Source organism: Aptenodytes patagonicus, chromosome 3 (assembly GCF_965638725.1).
Source record: "Aptenodytes patagonicus chromosome 3, bAptPat1.pri.cur, whole genome shotgun sequence".
NCBI classification, from domain to species: Eukaryota; Metazoa; Chordata; class Aves; order Sphenisciformes; family Spheniscidae; genus Aptenodytes; species Aptenodytes patagonicus.
The window spans coordinates 40,558,601-40,577,982 of NC_134951.1; the positions used below are offsets into that span (position 1 = coordinate 40,558,601).

At 39.8% G+C, this 19,382-nt stretch overlaps 1 protein-coding gene across 3 annotated transcripts in view; it reads right to left on the reverse strand.

Moving 5' to 3' along the window:
* Positions 1–996: 996 nt before the first annotated feature.
* The window catches only part of IBTK (inhibitor of Bruton tyrosine kinase), a 61,311-nt gene continuing 42,925 nt past the window's right edge, over positions 997–19,382 (reverse strand). For all 3 annotated transcript variants that reach the window (XM_076333137.1, XM_076333138.1, XM_076333136.1), the window contains exons 26-29: positions 12,985–13,137; positions 4,693–4,761; positions 4,460–4,592; positions 997–2,384 (exon numbers count right to left, since the gene is read on the reverse strand). In XM_076333137.1, coding sequence (XP_076189252.1) covers positions 2,259–2,384; positions 4,460–4,592; positions 4,693–4,761; positions 12,985–13,137 — 481 coding nt within the window. In that variant the 3' untranslated portion in view covers positions 997–2,258. The remainder of the gene's footprint in view (positions 2,385–4,459; positions 4,593–4,692; positions 4,762–12,984; positions 13,138–19,382) is intronic.

Genomic DNA, 19,382 nt, shown 5'->3' on the forward strand with positions numbered 1-19,382 from the left:
CAAGTCTATACAAAAAAAAAAAAAAAAAAAAAGATTGACCTCACATTAGTACTGGGAAATGATAGTTTTCCATCAAAGCAAAGTATGGAACTGAAGGAAATTTAACGTTCTACCACTTCCACAGAAAGACATTTACATCTGTCGATGCAACTGCCTTGTTCTCAATTTTTGTTTGGGTTTTCCTGTGTACCGTAAAGCTATCCCCAGAGCATATATCCAAGGATTTAGAAATTTTTGTTTCTGTTTCCACTATTATTTGAAATTTTTAAGTATGCTTCAGACATTTTAAATTCCGTTAATTTCCAAGTTTTAAGGAAGTCAAATAAAAATGGAATCTGTACGTTTACAGAGCTTTGTGTGACACATTTTAGCCTTAAGCTGTTCTAACACAACAGTTTAAAAAATGTTCTCAATTTCAGAAGAGTGGTACGCTGATCATCTTTCACTTTGTTTTGTGAATATTAAGTATAACCAATGACAACCTATAAGCAAACTGCAGCAATAAACCCAGAACTTAAAAGTAGCCAGGCTCCTTGGCACTGTGGAAGCACGAATCCTCTTATAATGACAGGAGAATGACGTTTTAAACAGCATATTCTAATCAATTTGGGGGAAAAAAAAATGAAAATGCAAATTAGCAACTTCACAATAATTTTATATTGGAGAACAAATTGGGTTCACACCTGGAAAGGCCCACTGCTTTTACAGCTATTTCTCACAGTACATAAGCTTTCTTTTAATTCAGAAGGATAGTTTCAGCAGGCCCTAAGGCCCTGCAGTGCACCAAGTAAAGCACTTAATGCAAGTATTCTCATCAGTATAGTGAATGAATCACTAGTAGAACTTAAAATAGAATTAAAAGCTACATCTTCCTTTGCCTGTGTAACTTCAAAATGCCTACAGTTCTTGTTTCATACACAAAGAAATACTTCTGGATTACTCTATAGTTACCTAAAGTGTTGATTATATATAGACAGCACATAAAAGTATACTAACTTTGTGTAAATCAAGATTTTATGGTTTATTGCATTTGTTTACAATTTTTGTGGGGCATTTTTTGGTGTAGCTTGACCTGAAACCATTGGAGACATATCTACATAGGTTTTTTTCAAGATTCTTTTATCACACAGTGATCAATTCTCTACATTCATTTTCTGTAGCTCTCTCAATTCCAGTTTTCCAGAGTTCGTGAGTACTGACACTACTGAAAAAGTACAAGTTCAAACACACCTATACAAACAGACAAACTAGACAGAATACTGCAGATAAGGCTACTTTTTTTTTTCTTTTCTTTTTTTTTTTATATATATATATAAATTTGTTTAAACCAGGCACAGAGAACTTTGGAACACACAATACTGAAAGCCACCTATGATAATCTTTGAAGGTTAGGTGTTTGCAAATTCCAGTCAAGCATTCGTCCCTATAGCTTTAACAATGAATACACAGATCTTTTAGTTCCTCAGCACTTCAAGTGAATTGTATCTTAAACACAGTGGTTCTAAAACTGTACCATATTTACCAGAATAAGACTATAGATCAGCTAATTAAGTGCCACCACGTTCTACTAAACTGTGTGCTTTACTTCACAACAGAGCTGACTGCTCAAAGGCCAGTCTCACAACAGTGAAAAAACATGCACAACTGAACTGAGAGCAGGCAACGGCAGGGCACTTAGGTACAGCATAGAGGTTCATCGTGGAGCACGACAGTAAAAAGTACCGGCCACAGCAATCGGAGAACCAGTACTTACACACATAACTTAAGGAAAACTGCATTATCAAACTGTACTTTTACATGAAGTTCAAGCACAAGCTTTTTCCAATAATCCCAATTTGCCAGAAAGCTCTGAAGAACATACCCACCCCCCAAACTTTAAAGATGTATAATTCTGCACACTCAATTCCACATTAAATCACAAAATAAGCACTTGCTTTTCAGCCACCTGTGAATTTAACAAAAACCCCTCATAATTTAAGATTAGCAAATGCATTTCCAATCTGCAGCTTCATGTAATGTTACTAATAATATGTCTTGTTAAACAAATTCTCTCAAAACATACATACAATATGTGGGTAAAGGACACAGTGCACACGTTATTTCCATTCTCTCTAACAAATACCTAGTGATTATGTGCAGTGTTTTAATGCTGATGTTAAAAATTACATGTGATTCCTGTTCTTCCAGTCCCATTTTACTTATAACAAGAATTAGAACTTCAGAAGTGCACATACAACACGGACTGTGAAGAGTACAAATTAGTGCTTGTTCCACATAGGTGCTGCTATAGGTCCCTGCGGAGCCCTTTCAACAGTCACAAATTCATCAGGGTTGTTAAAAGCTTCATAGTGGATTAATAAATCTTGAATAGCACACTCCTCGATCTGGAAGGAAAAAAGAACATGTATGTCAGTGTCAGATCTACATTTAAACCTGTAGCACAGCTATGAACTGGCTTTACTGGTCCTGAATTCATGACTTCTTCAGACCTCCTAATCAGGAAGAAGTAGTAGATGAGGTCTTCTTCAGACAATTTGAAGAAACCTCATGTTTGCAGTCCCTGCTCCTCATAGGAAACTTGAGCCACCCTGATATCTGCTGGAAAGGCAACACAGCAGGGCACAAGCACTCCAGCAGGTTTGCATTGGTGAAAACTTCCTAACACAGACGATCAAGGAGCTGATGAAGGGAGACACTCTGCTGGATCTCATACTTACAAAGAAGGACTGGTCAGGGATGAGAAGGTCAAGGGCAGCCTTGGCTGCAATGACCATGAGAAGGTGAGGCTCAGGATCCCAAGAGATGGGAACAAGACAAATAACAGGATAACAACCGGGGACTTCAGAAGAGAAAGCTATGATTTGTTCAGGGATCTGCTTGAAAAAAATCATGGGATATGGGCCTGGAAAGAAGAGGGGTCCAAGACAGCGGGTTGATTTTAAGGATCACCTCCTCCAAGCTCAAGAATGGTCCATGCCAATGAGCAGGAAGCCAAGCAAGAGTGGCAGGAGGCCTGCATGGATGAAAAAAGACCTCCTGACAAAACTCAAACAAAAAGGAAGCATACAAGAGGTGGAAGCAGAGAAAGGTGACCCAGAAGGAAAACAAAGACACTGTCTGAGCACGCAGGAACAGAATGAGGAAGTCAAAGTCCATCTGGAGTTGAATCTGGCAAGGGACATGAAGGGCAACAAGAAAGGCTTCTACAGCAGCAAAAAGACAACATAGGCCCACTGCTGAATGACAAAGGACATGGAAAACACTGGGGAACTAACAGCCGCCTTCATCTTGGTCTTTAGTGGTAAGATCAGCCTTCAGTAATCCCAGGCCCCTGAGATCAGAGCTGGCCGATACGACTGCAAGCCCACTCTCAAAAAAAAGAAGAAAGAAAAAAAAAAAAAAAATCTTTGAAAGGTTGTGGTGATAAGGGTTGGTTCCTGAGGACTGGAAGGAAACAAATGTCTTTCCTACCTTCAAGAAGGGCAAGGAGGCTCTGGATGACTACTTACCAGTCACAGACTGGACTGGTAAGCAGACTTACCAGTCCGACAGACTGGAAAGCAGCTTAGCATAAAAGGATCTGGGGTCCTGGTGGACAAGTTGACTATTAGGCAGCAATGTGCTCGTGTGGCAAAGAAGGGTGACAGCCTCCTTGCTCTACGAGGGACAGTATTGCCAGCAGATTGAGACAGGTGATCCCTCCCCTTTACTCAGCACTGGTGAGACGCATTTGGAGTGGTGGGTCCACTTCTGGACTCGGGACTTGCCAGTACAAGAGAGACATGGCCATACTGGAGACAGTCCAGTGAAGGGACACAAAAATGATTAAGAGCTTGGAGCATCTGACGTATGAGGAGATGCTGACCACACTGCAGTAGTTTAGCGTGGAGAAGAGAAGGCTTAGGGAGGTCTCATCAAAGTGTATAAATTTCTGATGGGAGAGAATAAAGACGACTGAGCCACGCTCTTCTCAGTGGTGCCCAGTGACAGGAGAAGAGGCAATGGGCACAGACTGAAATACAGAAAATTGCATTTAAATATAAAAATCTTTTTTACTGTGAGAGTGGTTAGACGCTGGAACAGGTTTCCCAGAGAGGCGATGGAGTCTCCATCCTTGCAGATATTCAAAAGCTGCCTGCACACGGCTTTGAGCAACCTGCTCTAACTGACCCGGCTCTGAGCAGGGGTTTGGATTAGACAATTTCCAGAGGTTCCTTCCAACCTCAACCATTCTCTGATGCTGTGAACACATTAATCATGGACTCAGTAGTCAATCTGACTTTAATATAGGCCAACCTTATCAAACAGCAATGTGAAGTTATTATTAAATTACATTTAATATCATTATGTAAACGATACTAAGTGTACCAATACATAATTAATCCTAAAAACTGATCTCTGAAACATCCATTGGAAACTCCTTGTGTTACTTCACAGCTGCTGTAACTTAGCACTTTACCTGGATCAAAGCCAAAGGTTTTTCTCTGCTCCTAATAAGAGCAGCTTCTTGCTGGAGCTCTTCCTCTACAATAGCTGAAAACATGACAGGTGCTATCACAGGAGAGCTAGTTGGTGATGCTGCTAACCAAGGACTGCAAAAAAACCAAATGACATTATGAGGCAACATCAAGAACGAGGTCAGCACAACACACAGAAAACAAGCTCCAGACTCTAAGCCACTGTCAAACTTACTTATGACTCTCCAGCTGCGGAGAATCCAGAACATGGTCTTCCAGACCTGGGCTACTTCTAGTGGTGCACCTGGAAAAAGGTAGGAAAGCAGAGTGAAAGTCACTTCTCCTACATCATACCGTGAATTACAAATTTACAGTAGGAAATTACAAATGTGTAGGGTTTTTCCAGAAGAAAAGCATTAGGATGCAATGTTGAATTTGTCTTTACGTGTGATACTGTGACTGGAGCAGACACTAATGCTCATTTCTGACTACCAGAACTTAATGGATTTTCAGCTTGGGCATTATTTCTGGCATTTCCTAACATTTGAGCATTTGAACAAAGGCGCTTTTTTTAAAAAAAAAACTCTTTTTTACATGTAAAATAGTCAACTGAGTTATGCGCTAATAGCATTGACTATAAATGTTTGCAATTAATATTAAAAGAATACGGCTTCAAGATAAAAAAGAAAAACCAAAAAAACCCTGTCCTGTATTCAAATTAAGCATTTCATGTAAAAGAACCAGTGCTACAATAGCACTAGTAAATTATTTCCTCGAGCGTAAGCCCAGAAATTATGGACTTTCAGTACATATCCTGCAACCACCTCCCACATTCATAAGAATAGCATAAAACCAGAATTAACAGAATTGAAAAAAAAAAAAAAAAATCCTGAAATATCAACAGAGTTCCCAACAGGAAGATATTTTATTCAGTTCAAAATGTTAACCTCTCAACAAAAATAAGTCACATTTGATATACTGTATGCCTTAAGAGACAAGTATATTTGTCAGAAAAATCCTACATCAGTAGGAAGGGAGGGACTTATTCTCATTATTTAATACCTATCTTTGGCAACTTTTGCAATTTCCAGAACTCTAAAAAAGTGTTGCAGCATATTATGAAATGCTAGAAGACTTTTTTTTAATTATTCTATGGCACTGTAAAAAACTCTAAGAGTGTTGGTATTTCAACAAATCAATCTCAATTTTCTTTAAGGCTTTGGTAATCCTCTGTAAGTGGCCACAAACTCTTGGAAAAGAGGAAAAATCTATAGAAAGCTAAGAGAATTCCAGTAACTGCTAAGTTCTCTGCCTGGAATATTTTCCCCAGAACACAATTCCAAGGACAACAAGAACCACGATCCCTACTGCTAAGCAATGAGGGCAAGATCTCAAAAAATCTAAAATGCAACATCCATCATCAAAAATGGCATTTGAATGAACCATGCCCAGCTTTTTGTCACAAAACGTATTTTTGCCCAGCAAACAGCTAACTACTCAAAGAACAGAATGAACACAAATTTAACTGCTCAGGGAAAAATATCTATCTATCTATCTATCTATCTATCTATATTTCTGCAGCAACAGCTGCAGGGCATAACACTGGACTTCAAAAGAGGCTTTCTACAGTGTCGCTCCTTTGAATCAAACCCAGCAGATACACCTTCTACAAGGTGATATTGCTCCTGTGTTTCAATTGGGAAAGCACAGTTTGTGTTAGTCAAGATGATCCTTCCCCTCCATTTTCAGTAATGGTGATCATATCAGACACTGAGAGGACAGCCAGTGGTACACTGTGTGGAGAGGAAACCAAAAAGGTGTGGTACTCTCCAAACTGGACATTTCTGGATAACCACTATTCCAGAGCTTTGAAAGAACTGACACATGAAACAACAGCTCCATGGCAAGAGTGGTCAAATCTGCTGTACCATTCTCCAGATTGAGTATCTATATAGCTGCAGTTCCTCTACTTTGACCTCATTAATATGCAATGCTTTTTCCATAGGTGTGAAGAATAGTTAAAAATGGAAAAAAGATAGAAAAAAATCAGTATCTTGTAAATTTTTTTCTGTTTTATCTTTGGTAAAAGAAAATCAATGGCAGGTTAAAGAATCCTATTTTATTTAAGAAAGGTAACGGGTCATGCCAGGTAAGTGTGATAAATGAATATGGGAATTCTGTAAGACACTGAGTCAAATGCCACAAAACCATTTATTTTTTTTAAACAAGTTTCTCATACCTCTCCTACCTAGCTAATTCCTTACTCACTTTACAGCTGGGTTAATCATTATTTTAGAGAATAAGTTAACTAAAAGAAATATAACTAAGCTAACGTTAGTGGACACAATAAGCAGCAAAGCTCAAACCAGTACACAATATTAAGAGATGCTATTAATTTAGCAAAGGATAAAAATGAACAGTATGACTGTGGAACAAAGCAATGGGAAAGGAAATTCAGAAGTACGAAACCAAAGACTGTGTGAAGTGAAGGCTGTAGTAGCTATAAGCTGGGAGTTTTTTAGCTTGAAGAGAAAAAGGAGAGTCCAGGGTATACTGATCATGATAACAAATCAGAAGTATGTGGCTGGGAAAAAAACAAAGTTGATTCCACTTGAAACAAATACTTTTGCCAACACATACCACACTGGACAAAGCTTATTTGGACGAGCTTTCAGTTTTGGTCTCTTAGGTTCAAGGAAGAATAATCTAAACTGTCATAGGTGCAGAGAAGAATAACTGATATTGAGTCTTCCACTGATCATCTTCTGAGAGGAGAGTAACAATTATCTCTAACCTTGCAAAGGAAAAAACGAGAGAGAATGACTACACTTCATATAGACAGTATCTGGTCTGATTTCTGATACACAAGCCTCCTCCAAACACAAAACCAGATCATTTCAATGTGCCTTAAGTCAAGCAAGCATAGCAGAAGGTTGGCAGGAATGAACAGGCAACTCTACGTGGACTTCAAATTCAAAAAGGACACATATAAACAGTGGAAGCAGGGACAGTCTACACCAGAGGAAAACAGAAATATTACTTCTGTGTACAGGGACAGAGTTGTAAGAGCCAATGCTCAGCTGGAGCTGAAACAACTGAGGGATGTGCAGGACAAAAGCAAGGGCTTCTATATTAGCAAGAAGAAAAACAAACCAACCAGCCACAGAGGTTTCCTGATAACTAGAACAAGCTGAATGTTACACCCATTTTCAAGAAGGAGGATATGGGCAACTACAAACCGATCAGTCTCACCTCAATCCTGGGCAAGGCTGTGGAGCAAATCCTTCTGGAAGTAACTTCTGAGCACATGTAGGACAAGAAGATGACTGGGAACAGCCAGCATGGATTTATGACACAAGGCAAATTTTGTCTGACCAACCTGATTGCTTTCTGTGACAGCACGACAGGCTCTGCAGACAGCCAGAGAGCAGTGGATGTCATGTTCTTTGGCTTCAGTAAGGCCTTTGACATGTTCTGTTATCGTATCCTTATACGCAGTCTTAAAAATATGGACTGAGTAAACGGACTACAAGATGGGTGGAAAACAGGCTGGATTGAAGGGCTTCAGGGGTTGTGGATTAGCTGTACAAAGTCCAACTGGAAACCAAGTACTAGTGGTGGTCCTCAGGACTGATACTGGGACCAATCCTGTTTAGTGTCTTTGGTAAAACGGAGCACACTCTCAACAAGGCCACAGATGGATGGGGAGAGGGTGGGGACGGTACAGCAGTCCACATTCTGGATGCCAGGCTGCCATTCAGAAGGCCCTCAAGAGGCTGGAGAAACGGGCAACTGAAAACTCATGAATTTCAAAGGCAAGTGCAGAGTCCTGTATTTGGAAGAGAATAGCCCCACACAGCAGTGCAGGCCAGGGGCTGACTGGCTAGAAAGCAGCTCTGCAGAGAAGGACCTGCAGAGTCCTGGCTGGCAGCAAGTCAAAGATGAATCGGCACGTGCCCTTGCAGCAAAGGCGGCCAACTGCATACTGGGCTGTACTAGGAAGAGTGTAGCCAGGCAGTCAAAAGGAAGTGATTCTTCCCCTCTATGCTGTATTTGTTAGACTACATACAGAGTATCATACCCAGTTTTGGTCTCCTCAATACAAGAAGGATGCTGTCAGGCTGGAACAAGTCCAGTGGAGGGCCACCAAGATTAGGGGCTGGAGCACATGGCAGGAAGAACTGTGTTTTGTTAATCCTAAAAGAAGGCAGCAAAGGGGAGATCTCATTGCTGCATTCAACTACCTAACTGGAGGGTAGAGAAAAGATGCAGCCAGAATCTTCTTAGAGGTGCACAGTGATGGAATAAGAGGCAACATACACAAGCTGCAAAATAGGAAATCCCACTTAAATATAAGGAAACAAAAAAAAAAAATCCCACTATGGGGATGATCATACACTGGAACATGTTGCCCAGAAAGACTGGGGTATCTTCATACTTGGAAGCGGTCACAAATCAACTGGACCAGACCCTGAGCAACATGATCTGGTTTGACTTATTTTGAGCAGGAGGCTGAACTAGAGAATCTAAATTATTCTATGATTTCAACAGCAGGGGACTACTTTTTAGCTGAAGTCAGATAAATCAGCTTCCAGCTTTTACTGCACTTAAGAAAGATAGTAACATAATAAAAAGCAGGAAAGAACCAGAGAAAAGGAAGGAAGGAGAAGAGGAGATGAAGGCAGTTTTTTTGCCTGCTGGTTTGTTTAATTAAGAGCATGTTTGTACAACTTACTAAATGCCTTTATTCTGGTGTCATCTCTCAACTTCATCTCTTTTTCCGCCTGCTTTAATAATGCTCAGCTTCCTGCACATTTGACAGTAACCAACACCTATCCAGCCCATTTGACAGCTACGCTCTTCTTCCCACTCACAATCCAAAGAACTCACAGCACTACTATAAACGAATCCAAGTAGATTGTTTCAGTACAGATAAAAAGTTCTTTCCAGAGTAAGACTTCTAAACAAACCAACCAACCAAATAACCGAAAAAAACACCACAACAGAAATTTCCAAAAACTGGCATTAATAGTTCCAGTGTCACAGCACACTCTAGCGATCAATTAAAAGATAAGTTTAAATACCTGTGTCATCTCCCTCAATTTAAATGTGGCTTTAAAATGCAGGAAGCAGTTCAGATATTTTGAAGCTGTTTGTACATATGTACATCTGTGTTTCTTGCTAGCAAGACAGTCCAGATATTAAATCAACTGCAGATATTTTAACATGCTAGATTAATTCCCCAGCTGGCATCAAAATAACTAGGAGAAATGGAACAGACGGGAAACGGGAAGCTAGCATATACAGAAAAATGGAAAAAAAGCCTCAAAAATATAGAACTTGGAAGCCTGGAAGTCTTGAAAATTAAAGACTGATGCAGAGACATAAGTGGTTCTGCATGGAAACAAACCAGCCAAGTATCATCAGTACTGAACCAACCTGATTAACTCAGTTGGCTGAACTTGCCATGACTCCTGCACAGCCACCAAGATGTCCCAGCACTCAGCTCCCCAGTGTTTCTTGAGGATTTGTTCATTTGAAGCCAGTTCAGGTCCAGTGCCTCCCTGATCTAATGACTGCTCTCAGAAAAGGAACACAAAGCCTGGTCTCCTGCAGAACCTCTTGGGTTTTGCTGTACCATTTGAGTCATGTACTACTTATTAGCTCATTATTAGCCATGCCAGAACTAGGCGATTCCCACGCGAAGCCACAAAGACTTGTTTCCACCAAGACTCTTCACTGCTCCCTGGAGTAACACAGTGAAGACAACCCAGGCTGCCACAACAAAGTTAAGTCATGTCAGGCCTATGTTTTTAGCTTGGACTATGAGCTACACATGCACAGCTGCACAGCTAACTCCCAAGGCTGAGCTGTCCCTGGAAACAATGCAGCCACATCCACACAGCCCAGCTTTTAGGCTGATTTGCCTCTGGACTGAATCCAGTTCACATCTCCACATTCATGACATGGTTCATCTACAGAAAATTTCTGGGCTGCACAAATTGGAAGGTGACAGTTTATGGAATAGTGTTTATGCAACCACCAAAAAACCCTCATCCAGAGACTTAAGAAAATGGTCAGTTTAATTACTGCACAGTTTATCCAAAGAAAAAAAGACAAAGCAGGAACAGTAGCCATGCATGTATCTTCAGTGTCCCATCAGTAAGTCTGATATCAACAAATGAGGATTACTTATGCTCTACGCACGTGCAATTTCCTTTCCTTAAAAAGGAAGAGGTAGGGGTGTGGATAATTAATCTTCACAGAAATAGCCCTTGAATGCCGCAGGCAAAAATCAGAGCCTACTGTGACAGGAACTGTACAGTCAAAGAATAAAATTACCTCAAACTAGGAACTCAACTCCTAACTTTCAGATGGATGAACTAGTCACCTAGGCTCTTTATACCTAATAGAGAGAAATAAGCATCTTCAGACACAATTCAGAACAACCTGAAATAGCTCTGGAAGTGCCGTCTTTTCCAACTGATTATAGTCAATCTAATCATCTAGACTCCCACTAGCTTAATGTATCATTTTCAGACAGCTAACGTATTAGGCCAGCTCAAATAATCCACCTGGAGAGCATGCAGACTGGCCAGACTGTACAGACTAGACAGAGCAATGCAAAAGGAAAAGAAATTACTTTATGAAGATCACAGAGCAGGTGTGACAAAGCTAGTAATAGCATCCAGTGCAAATTCTCTTATCACCAGCCCCTACCATCTCCCATATGATGAAAAGCTTTATTATTTTGCTAGCAACAAAATTAATGATACCTGTTTTTCCTGCAGATTTGTGCTTTGTGTCCCTACATCTCCACTCACCACAATAACTTCAGCTTTATCCCTCTGCTCCTGAAGAATGCCCACCCATCACACACACTCTCCAAATCCTTCCTCCCTCTCTCCTCTAACACCATCCCACACACAATGTTCTATATTTCTACCCTCATTTTGTTCTTTATCTACCAACAGGACACATACTACTTCTGTCCTAGGAAAACAAGCTGAGCAACCAACAGGGAGGCCCAGCAGAACTTTCTTTTCCTCATGGAAGGGACAGTTTTTGGAGGGGGATGGAACAGGAGTTCATAAGGAAAACTGGGAGGTAATGGGTGTCAGGGCTCCCTGTGCACCAACAGGCTCTGCAAACTCTTCTCCCTCAGCACAGCTGTGTAAACTTGACTCAGGCTGCTACGAACAGAGTTGAGTTGTAAGGAAGAGCTGTGCGAAGGCTCACAGGGACTCCCCCTCTTTACTCAGGAGCTGCATTTAAGCTCAGTCCCTCAGTCTTAGGCCTTTCTTGAGCTATGCTGCAGCTATGCCCAAGCCCAGCCTTGCTGTTCCTGACCCTGACTTGACCTGCAGGTTTGACCTCAAACCTGCCTCATCCCAACGGACTTGTCTGCGCTCACTGACTGCCGCTCACCCTGATTTCCATCACGGAGCCTGCCCTGCTCACTTCACTCCGGCACAGTGGGGCTGTGCCCTTGCCAAGGAGGCCACCGCCCGGGGGCCGGTCCTGCTGTCACCCTTGGCTCCCCTACTACTGTGGGGCAGCTGGCCTGTGCTGCTTCCAGATGGTGGGTAGGAAAGTCTGCAAAATTTTCAGGTCCTCTGTCTCGTAAATATATTTGAAATGCATAACATTTGAAGTTACTGATGACAGGGGGAAGAGATGCAGGTGGGTGGGCAGCTCAGTCATACAGACCTTCAGGAATAAGGCTGAGATTTCTTTCTTCAGCTTAGACAGTTATTTTAACCCAAAACAGAGGTTTTACTGGAGGTAGAAAGAGGATGCGTGGCTAAAACAACTTGACCAAAGAGCAACACTGTCTAGTAACTAGACATATAATTCACGTGCACCTCAGAACAAGTTATTTTTGTCCTTAGAATTGTAGTCCCCCAGTAATTATAATACACAGACATAACCAATCAATCAATATTTCAGTAAGCCCTCTTAATCCATGAAAAATTACACCTAAACAATTAAGTCAGCTTATAAGAAAACTCAGATCAGGAAATGCCAGAATAGTGTTTGAATAAACTGACTTTATCCACTCAGTGGTTACACAGAAATACTCCTAAGCAAACTCTGTTCCATGCATGCCATATTTGAATGCTAAAGAATATCTAATTTCTACAGAAGTTAGAAAATATAGGTTTATCATTTTTATACATATGTATATAAATGTACACACACACACACGTATTTTGTTGGAGCCTGAAATGTTTGTGTCCATGTACACACACACAAACACGTGTCCATATATACAGACACAAACACTTCAAACCTCAAACAAAATATTAGCAGTGGCATTAAATTGCTTTAGTCTTCAAGCTTCCTATTCATAAGAGTATTCCGTTCATAAAATCCTATTAACAGAATCATTAAAAGAATGCTTACAGGATTTTTTTTTTTTTATTTTAAATGACAATTTTATTCTTTCTTATTTCAGCAGAATGTAAACAGGTTATTGTGGTTCTTGTATAATGGTTGATCAATTAGGAAAAGACTGCTCTCTTACCTTATGGTGTTTTGGACTGATGAATCCTCAGTTCCTTTATATCCAGCTCTTTTGATACCAATACCAGGTGAATTATTCGCACTCATACATTTTTCTTCTTCCATTACAAGATCACGGAATGACTTTGGCAAAGCAGAATGTAATGAAGATGACCTTTAAAAAAAAAAAAAAAGAACAACTAATTTTATACTTGCACTTTCCAAGACTCCATATTGTTCCACGATTCAGATAGTAAAGAGGGCCTTTTCAGTTACTAACAATAAAAATACACTATTACTTAGTTTTTGCATCTCACCATTATGCCTGCTAGACCCCATTCACTAAAATAAGTCACTTTGGGTCAAACAGGTAAACATCAGAAAATAAATACCTATGAGAACAGAATAAGCCAGTAGTATGGAAATGTCATTAGAAGGAGGGGAAAAAAGAAAAAAACAAAACCAAAAACCAAAAACCACCCCTCCATCTATTCCCCCCCTAACCCATCCTCTTAAAAAGCAATTTTATTTTCACAGATACTTTGTTTTAGACAAGTTGTACCTTTTCTAGCAGTATTATTCGTTGAAAAGTATTCTCATAAATCACACAACGCTTTAGTACTTTTGTTCTAACACTGTTAGTTTACCACCAAGTCAAGTATAGCTGATCTTCTTTCCCCAAGATATTGAATGAGTTATTCATACCTGCTGGAGGCTCTAAAAATCACTTAATCCACAGTGAAATTCGTAAAAGTGATATGTTTCATTTTCTTTTACTTGCCCAAGTATAATGCGCACGGTTACTAAACTAGAGCCTGCATATTATCTTTCAAAAATAAACCAGTATGAAAATACAGCAATTTAGAATCATAGCTATTCTGAACACTTTGTGATCCAAAAGCCTTTTTATTTACAGAATTCAAGGCAGTTACCATCAGTCTTTTCCTTACCCATCAAGACTTTGGAATTAATTCTTCATACATTTGCTACATTTAACTTTACTAAGCGTAGCAGTCCCACTCGTCAAATATACAAAATACATATTATAAGAATAGCTCTGCTCATTTTCTACTCAGAGATCAATTATAAACATTACTGAAGTAAAACAAGCTTTCTATACAATGCTAATTGTTTGTGCAGCTCCCACAAGAAGGGAAGCATTTGAAGCCAAAGACTTCCAAACAAACATGAGGGAATTAAAACATTGCAACATTGTATCTGAAATCTTACAACAAAAGCATCTGAAAGCTATATATGATGTCTGACCCCCATGCTAGACCACCCGGGCCTAAGTTTGAGAGGGGTTTTGGGTTTTTTTCGGGGTTGTTTTTTTTTTTTTTAATATTGCATGAGCAGCACAGAAGGTGTAGAAAGCAGAATGGGAACCTCCAGATGCAGGGGCTCAGAGTGATTTTGCACATCCACTATTCCTACTACCAGCTGGCACACAAGAGTCCAGGCAAGTGTTTGACCAGAACTTCCCCAAACTTGTTATACCCAGTAGGCAAATGGTTCCCTTGGCATCTGCTGTCACAGAAGCTTCGTCTGCTACTCACAGTTTAAGCAGCCTACCCATTTTCATGAAAATTCTGTACTACAATCAGATCCACGTGCAACACAGCACCAAAAAAAAAAAAAACCCAAAACAACCCCCCAAAAAAACCCCAACCCTGCGTCATTCTCAGCTTGTGAACCTATCCAAAACAATTACCGGTGGTTTAAAATGGTTCAGCTTAAACTGGTACAAATTTTCCTAACAGTAACAACTCTAAATTTCAGCTTGTCCTGCCTGATACATTGTCATTTCTATCTAATCTGTAGCATTAGAAAAACTAATGTATACATCCTTTTTAAGAAAGTGGAATACGACTAAGTTTCTCTAAGCTGTAACTGCAAAACATCAAAGCATGACATTCCAAAACAGATGTTGATGTTTCAGTATAAGCTGGAATACTGACAAACTGACAACCCAGACATTAAAATACGCAATTGTTAATTCTCAAGAGAGACTTCAAATTTCTTTATGCCTCCACTCTTGAAAAGCCATAGGCTCTCCTGAGCTTAACAAAAACAAAACAAATAAACAACACCCCCTCCCTCGATCAAAATTGGTTTGGAGAACTAATAAAGTTAACACCTAGCTTCTTGCATGACATACTCTCAAAGTATTACTAGTGTGATTTCCAATCCCCCCCCCCGCCTTCTAATTTTGACTTTTCTTCAAAGGAGGAAACATAGGTTCAGTCCCCCCAAAACTATGAAACTGGAGGTTTCTTTTGGTGGAAAAGGTAGGACATTGTGTATGATAGACTCTGTCTTTTAGTCAACCAAAAAAGAGCCGGAAGGTCCCACACCCTTCTGGCAAGTGTGCTCACTGCACATCCAAGATGAGTATCTTATTTCATTGGAACACAAGTTCTACGCCTTTGACTACATTGCATGCGTGGAAAGCTCAATCTATTGCCAAATACACTCTAATAGTCCATTGTGAATTTACAGAATATAACTTTGCAAATGTAATATTAGAGCAGAAGAGTAACACTTACCATTCTACCTTACATACAAAAAATACTTTGAACAACTAGCAGGGGCAATCAAATAATTGATGGCTTGCCTAAAGCAGCTTAAAGTTTATTCAACAAATGCTCTCTTCCAGCAGTTAGGCATAATTTTAAATATTCATATACCTCCCACTAGTTCTTTGCTTGAACTCTTGAGCTACCAGCATTTTCCAGACCAGCAGCCAGAGGAACGCTGCAGAGGAACGTACAGAATCATGTGTGGTGACCACATGAGCGTTAGACTGGATTCCATCCTCCTGAAGTATACCCTGGCCTTTCCATTTAAGATGGTTTGTGTAACACAGTAGAGCCCAGCTACTTTCAAGAACTGTTTAATCAGAACCTTAAGAGCACAATATATTTTCTAGAGACAGTTATCTAAGTGTATTCAAAAATCAGTCCATACTTGCTTTTTAAATGCAAGGAACAGTTCATAGGCAGTTGGTAGTTTAAAATTAAATAACACCCAATAGGTGTTATGGTGTTATTATCTATCTCTGATAGATAATTATCTATCAGAGAGTAGATGAATAGCATGAATAGTCAAACTATTCAGATGTCAGATCAAGGAAGTTATGCCCTATGTTTCTATATGCCTTTTATCAGAGCTTCTCTTAATATCTTATTTCCTGTATTAAGAAGTAAATCATTTACCTAGAGGCATCTAGCTCATGTACTTAAATCAACCAGTACAAATACTTCTAAACAGTCATTTATCTTACACTGAAAAATAGGACTTCAGGAGCAAAAAAACCCCACACTTCTGAAGAAGACCAGATAACTAGATGAGCTACACAATGTCCTCCAAAACCTGCTTCAGGCTTTGTTGTATCTAGAAGTTGCGTATGAAGGGGAGAAGGGAAAGACCAAGCTGGAGAAAGACAGATACCCTATACAAACATCCTCCTGCGGAGGAGTTCTCACAGCCCCTTCCCCTGATACCCAAAGTCTGTCAGAGACAAGTACATAAAACTGCAGCTTGGAAATGGCTAGTAAAACAAAAAGGGAAATTAACTGATGATATTTAAGATGACTGGTTGAAAATACCCATGAAATGCCTACACCAGTGATCACTAACATCAGCCCAAGCCACGCCATGGCAGGTCCGGGGAAGTCCCTTTGAAGACTCCAGAGAAGACCCACTTGTTACCACTGATCACAGAAAGGCCCCTGACTTTGTTGGGTGCCTGAGGAAAAGCATTGACTTCATGAAGGCCCCAGTCCACCTCATTAGCAGCACCCCTGGCCAGCTGCAGCTGTTCTCCTGCATCAGCATGGACACCCCTCTGAGCCACCCATCGGGTAGTGCACAAAAGCATGGCTTCCCTGGTGCCGCCACGCTGAGTCACTGATGGGTAGAAAGGTGGCGGGTTTGTAATGACGCATAAATTAGTGTGTGAATGAGCCCGTGTGATATGTGTATGTAAGACTGCGTACATCATCACTGTAGATGTTAGGTTACATACTGTTTATGCATAATTATAACATTAGTAGTAGGATTAAAAATAGTAGATAGAATTTTATTCTTTTTAAATGTAATAAAAGATAGCGTAACTCAGTATTTCCTGTGTTGGTCACCATCTGATTCAACTGTCAGTCTCTTCCAGCAAATTTTAAGCCTCAGAGGTATAATTGCCCTGTGACACCTCCATTAGCTAAGGCAAATAGCTAACTTGCTGCTTGACCTGCAGTATCACCTCTGTAAAGCAGGTAGTGTGTTCTTTGGAGCATTTGAGAGGATCAGTGTTAAGGATTCTGAAATTTATCCACTCATTAGTATTCAGAAGATGAATCTTGGAAACCTTGTTTCTCCTACGGTGAAGGTCCCAGTGACAGTTCAGAGGTCAGGTAGAGTCTGAATCCTTAGGTGCAAAGCAACTCATTCTATTTCCTCTTTAAGACAAAATTGTGGGCTTTGCCCAATGTTATATCAGAGTAACTTTTGGGGGCTAGGGGAGTAAATGAGACCCTAAATTTTGGTATTAGGTGTACACGGTTAAAAACAAATTGAGAAGACAGATATTCAAGTCCTGCTTGTATAAATCAAAACAAAAGAACTCAACCTTTTCTTAGATTCCCTTGAAATACTGTGTGCTGGATATTTTTAAAACCAGGTCATCTTAGGCAGTTCATTTTTGTAAATAACTACTGTAGTAACATACCTCTATAGCTTGTAAGCTGGACACTAGAAATACATGGCATATAACTATTTTTTTTAGTTATAATCAACCCATGATATACAGATGCCTACAGAGAAGATTTCTTGTCCCTGCTTTCACTGACCCTTGGAGGAATCCCAGCCATCACTATCAGAATCACTACTTGAAGGACACGTCATGCCACACTACCTTGAATTCACCAGACAACTGCCCATTTCACATCAGACTGACGTGATCCTTGACAGGCCCTGTAAAATACTAAAGCCCTTTAACCATAAGGCTGAACGTACTGCATGGTGTCCACTAGAGAAGCAAAGCTTGTTCTGGTGTCATAACTGGAAATAGAATACCATTTTAGAATCAATTATTATCTGATTTATAATGCATGATTTTAGGATGATTACAACATACTCTTACAGTTTTTCCCATATGTTACTGATAAATATTTTCAACACCAGCTCTATTTTACCATTGTTATGTTCTAGGATATTACTGTTATTACTATGGTCTTAAACTAAGACAATAGCATACCAACAGACCTATGCAGAATCTCAAATAAATCTAAAGGCACTTCAAACTCAAGGTGCTGATTGTAACAGCATCCATCCAAAAAAGAAAGATGATATGTTTCATGTAACAGATACATGAAACGGAGCAGAGAAGCAAGCAGTTCTAGATATTACACTAAACCTTTTGACACAGAACACCTTTCAGGAAGCAACTACTGCCAGGAAGCAGCCTACCTTTTCCTCAGCCAGCTAGTGATGTGATTTTTTTCTCTCCATACACTCATTAAATAGCTAACAGGCTACATGTCTGTTTTGAACTTACGGGAGCATAGCAGAAAGGCAAAGATTTCAGCAGATGCTTACTACTCTTATTTCTGAAAGGAGCAACCAATTCATATAAAGGATCAAAGGAAAGAGAGCCAAAAGACACAAGAGGGAGATGGCTCTAACTGTGGAAAATAAACCTATCCTTTGAAAGACAGACTCCTATTTTAGTTTGAAATCTATCCAATAAAAAAGGAAAACTACTACAATAGCATTTTAAACAGCTAAATTGTCTAAAAAAGACTTCATTTAAAATAGGGTGACTGTGATGGGTATGCAGCAAGCTTTGTTCCCACTGAGGGGACACCAAACAGGTAAGCTCTAGAGAGAGGAGACTGACTCACAATTCTTCTAGGGTACCACTACAGAAACAAGCTGCAATAAAAGTCTAGACCTTCTTGAACAGGGAAAGGGGGAGAACTGCCCAACATTTACCTCGTTAAGAGCATGCACATAGGTATTTATTCTGTAGTAATGAAACACATTAAATTTACATAGCTTGCAACTTTTACAGTTATGCCTCTATGCTTTCATCCAGTACCAACTGTAAATGTGAAGAAAAAAGCATGAATCGGGCTAGCACCTCATTACATTCATTGTTGTAAACCTAGTTCACTGAACAGATGATAAACCATTTTTCTATTTGATACAGTGATATTAACTTGAACATTTAAATTGTGTGTAATCAGCATTAAAAGTCATTTTAAACCCATTACGCATCCTTCCACCATAAGAATTCTTAGCAGCATCCATCACTCCCTCCAGCTCCTAGCCACCTAGATAACTTTGTTATCTATAATTTTGGTCTATCTTTGCTCTACTCCAAAGTCATTCCAGCCCTTTCCCCCACGAAGGGCTAACATTTTT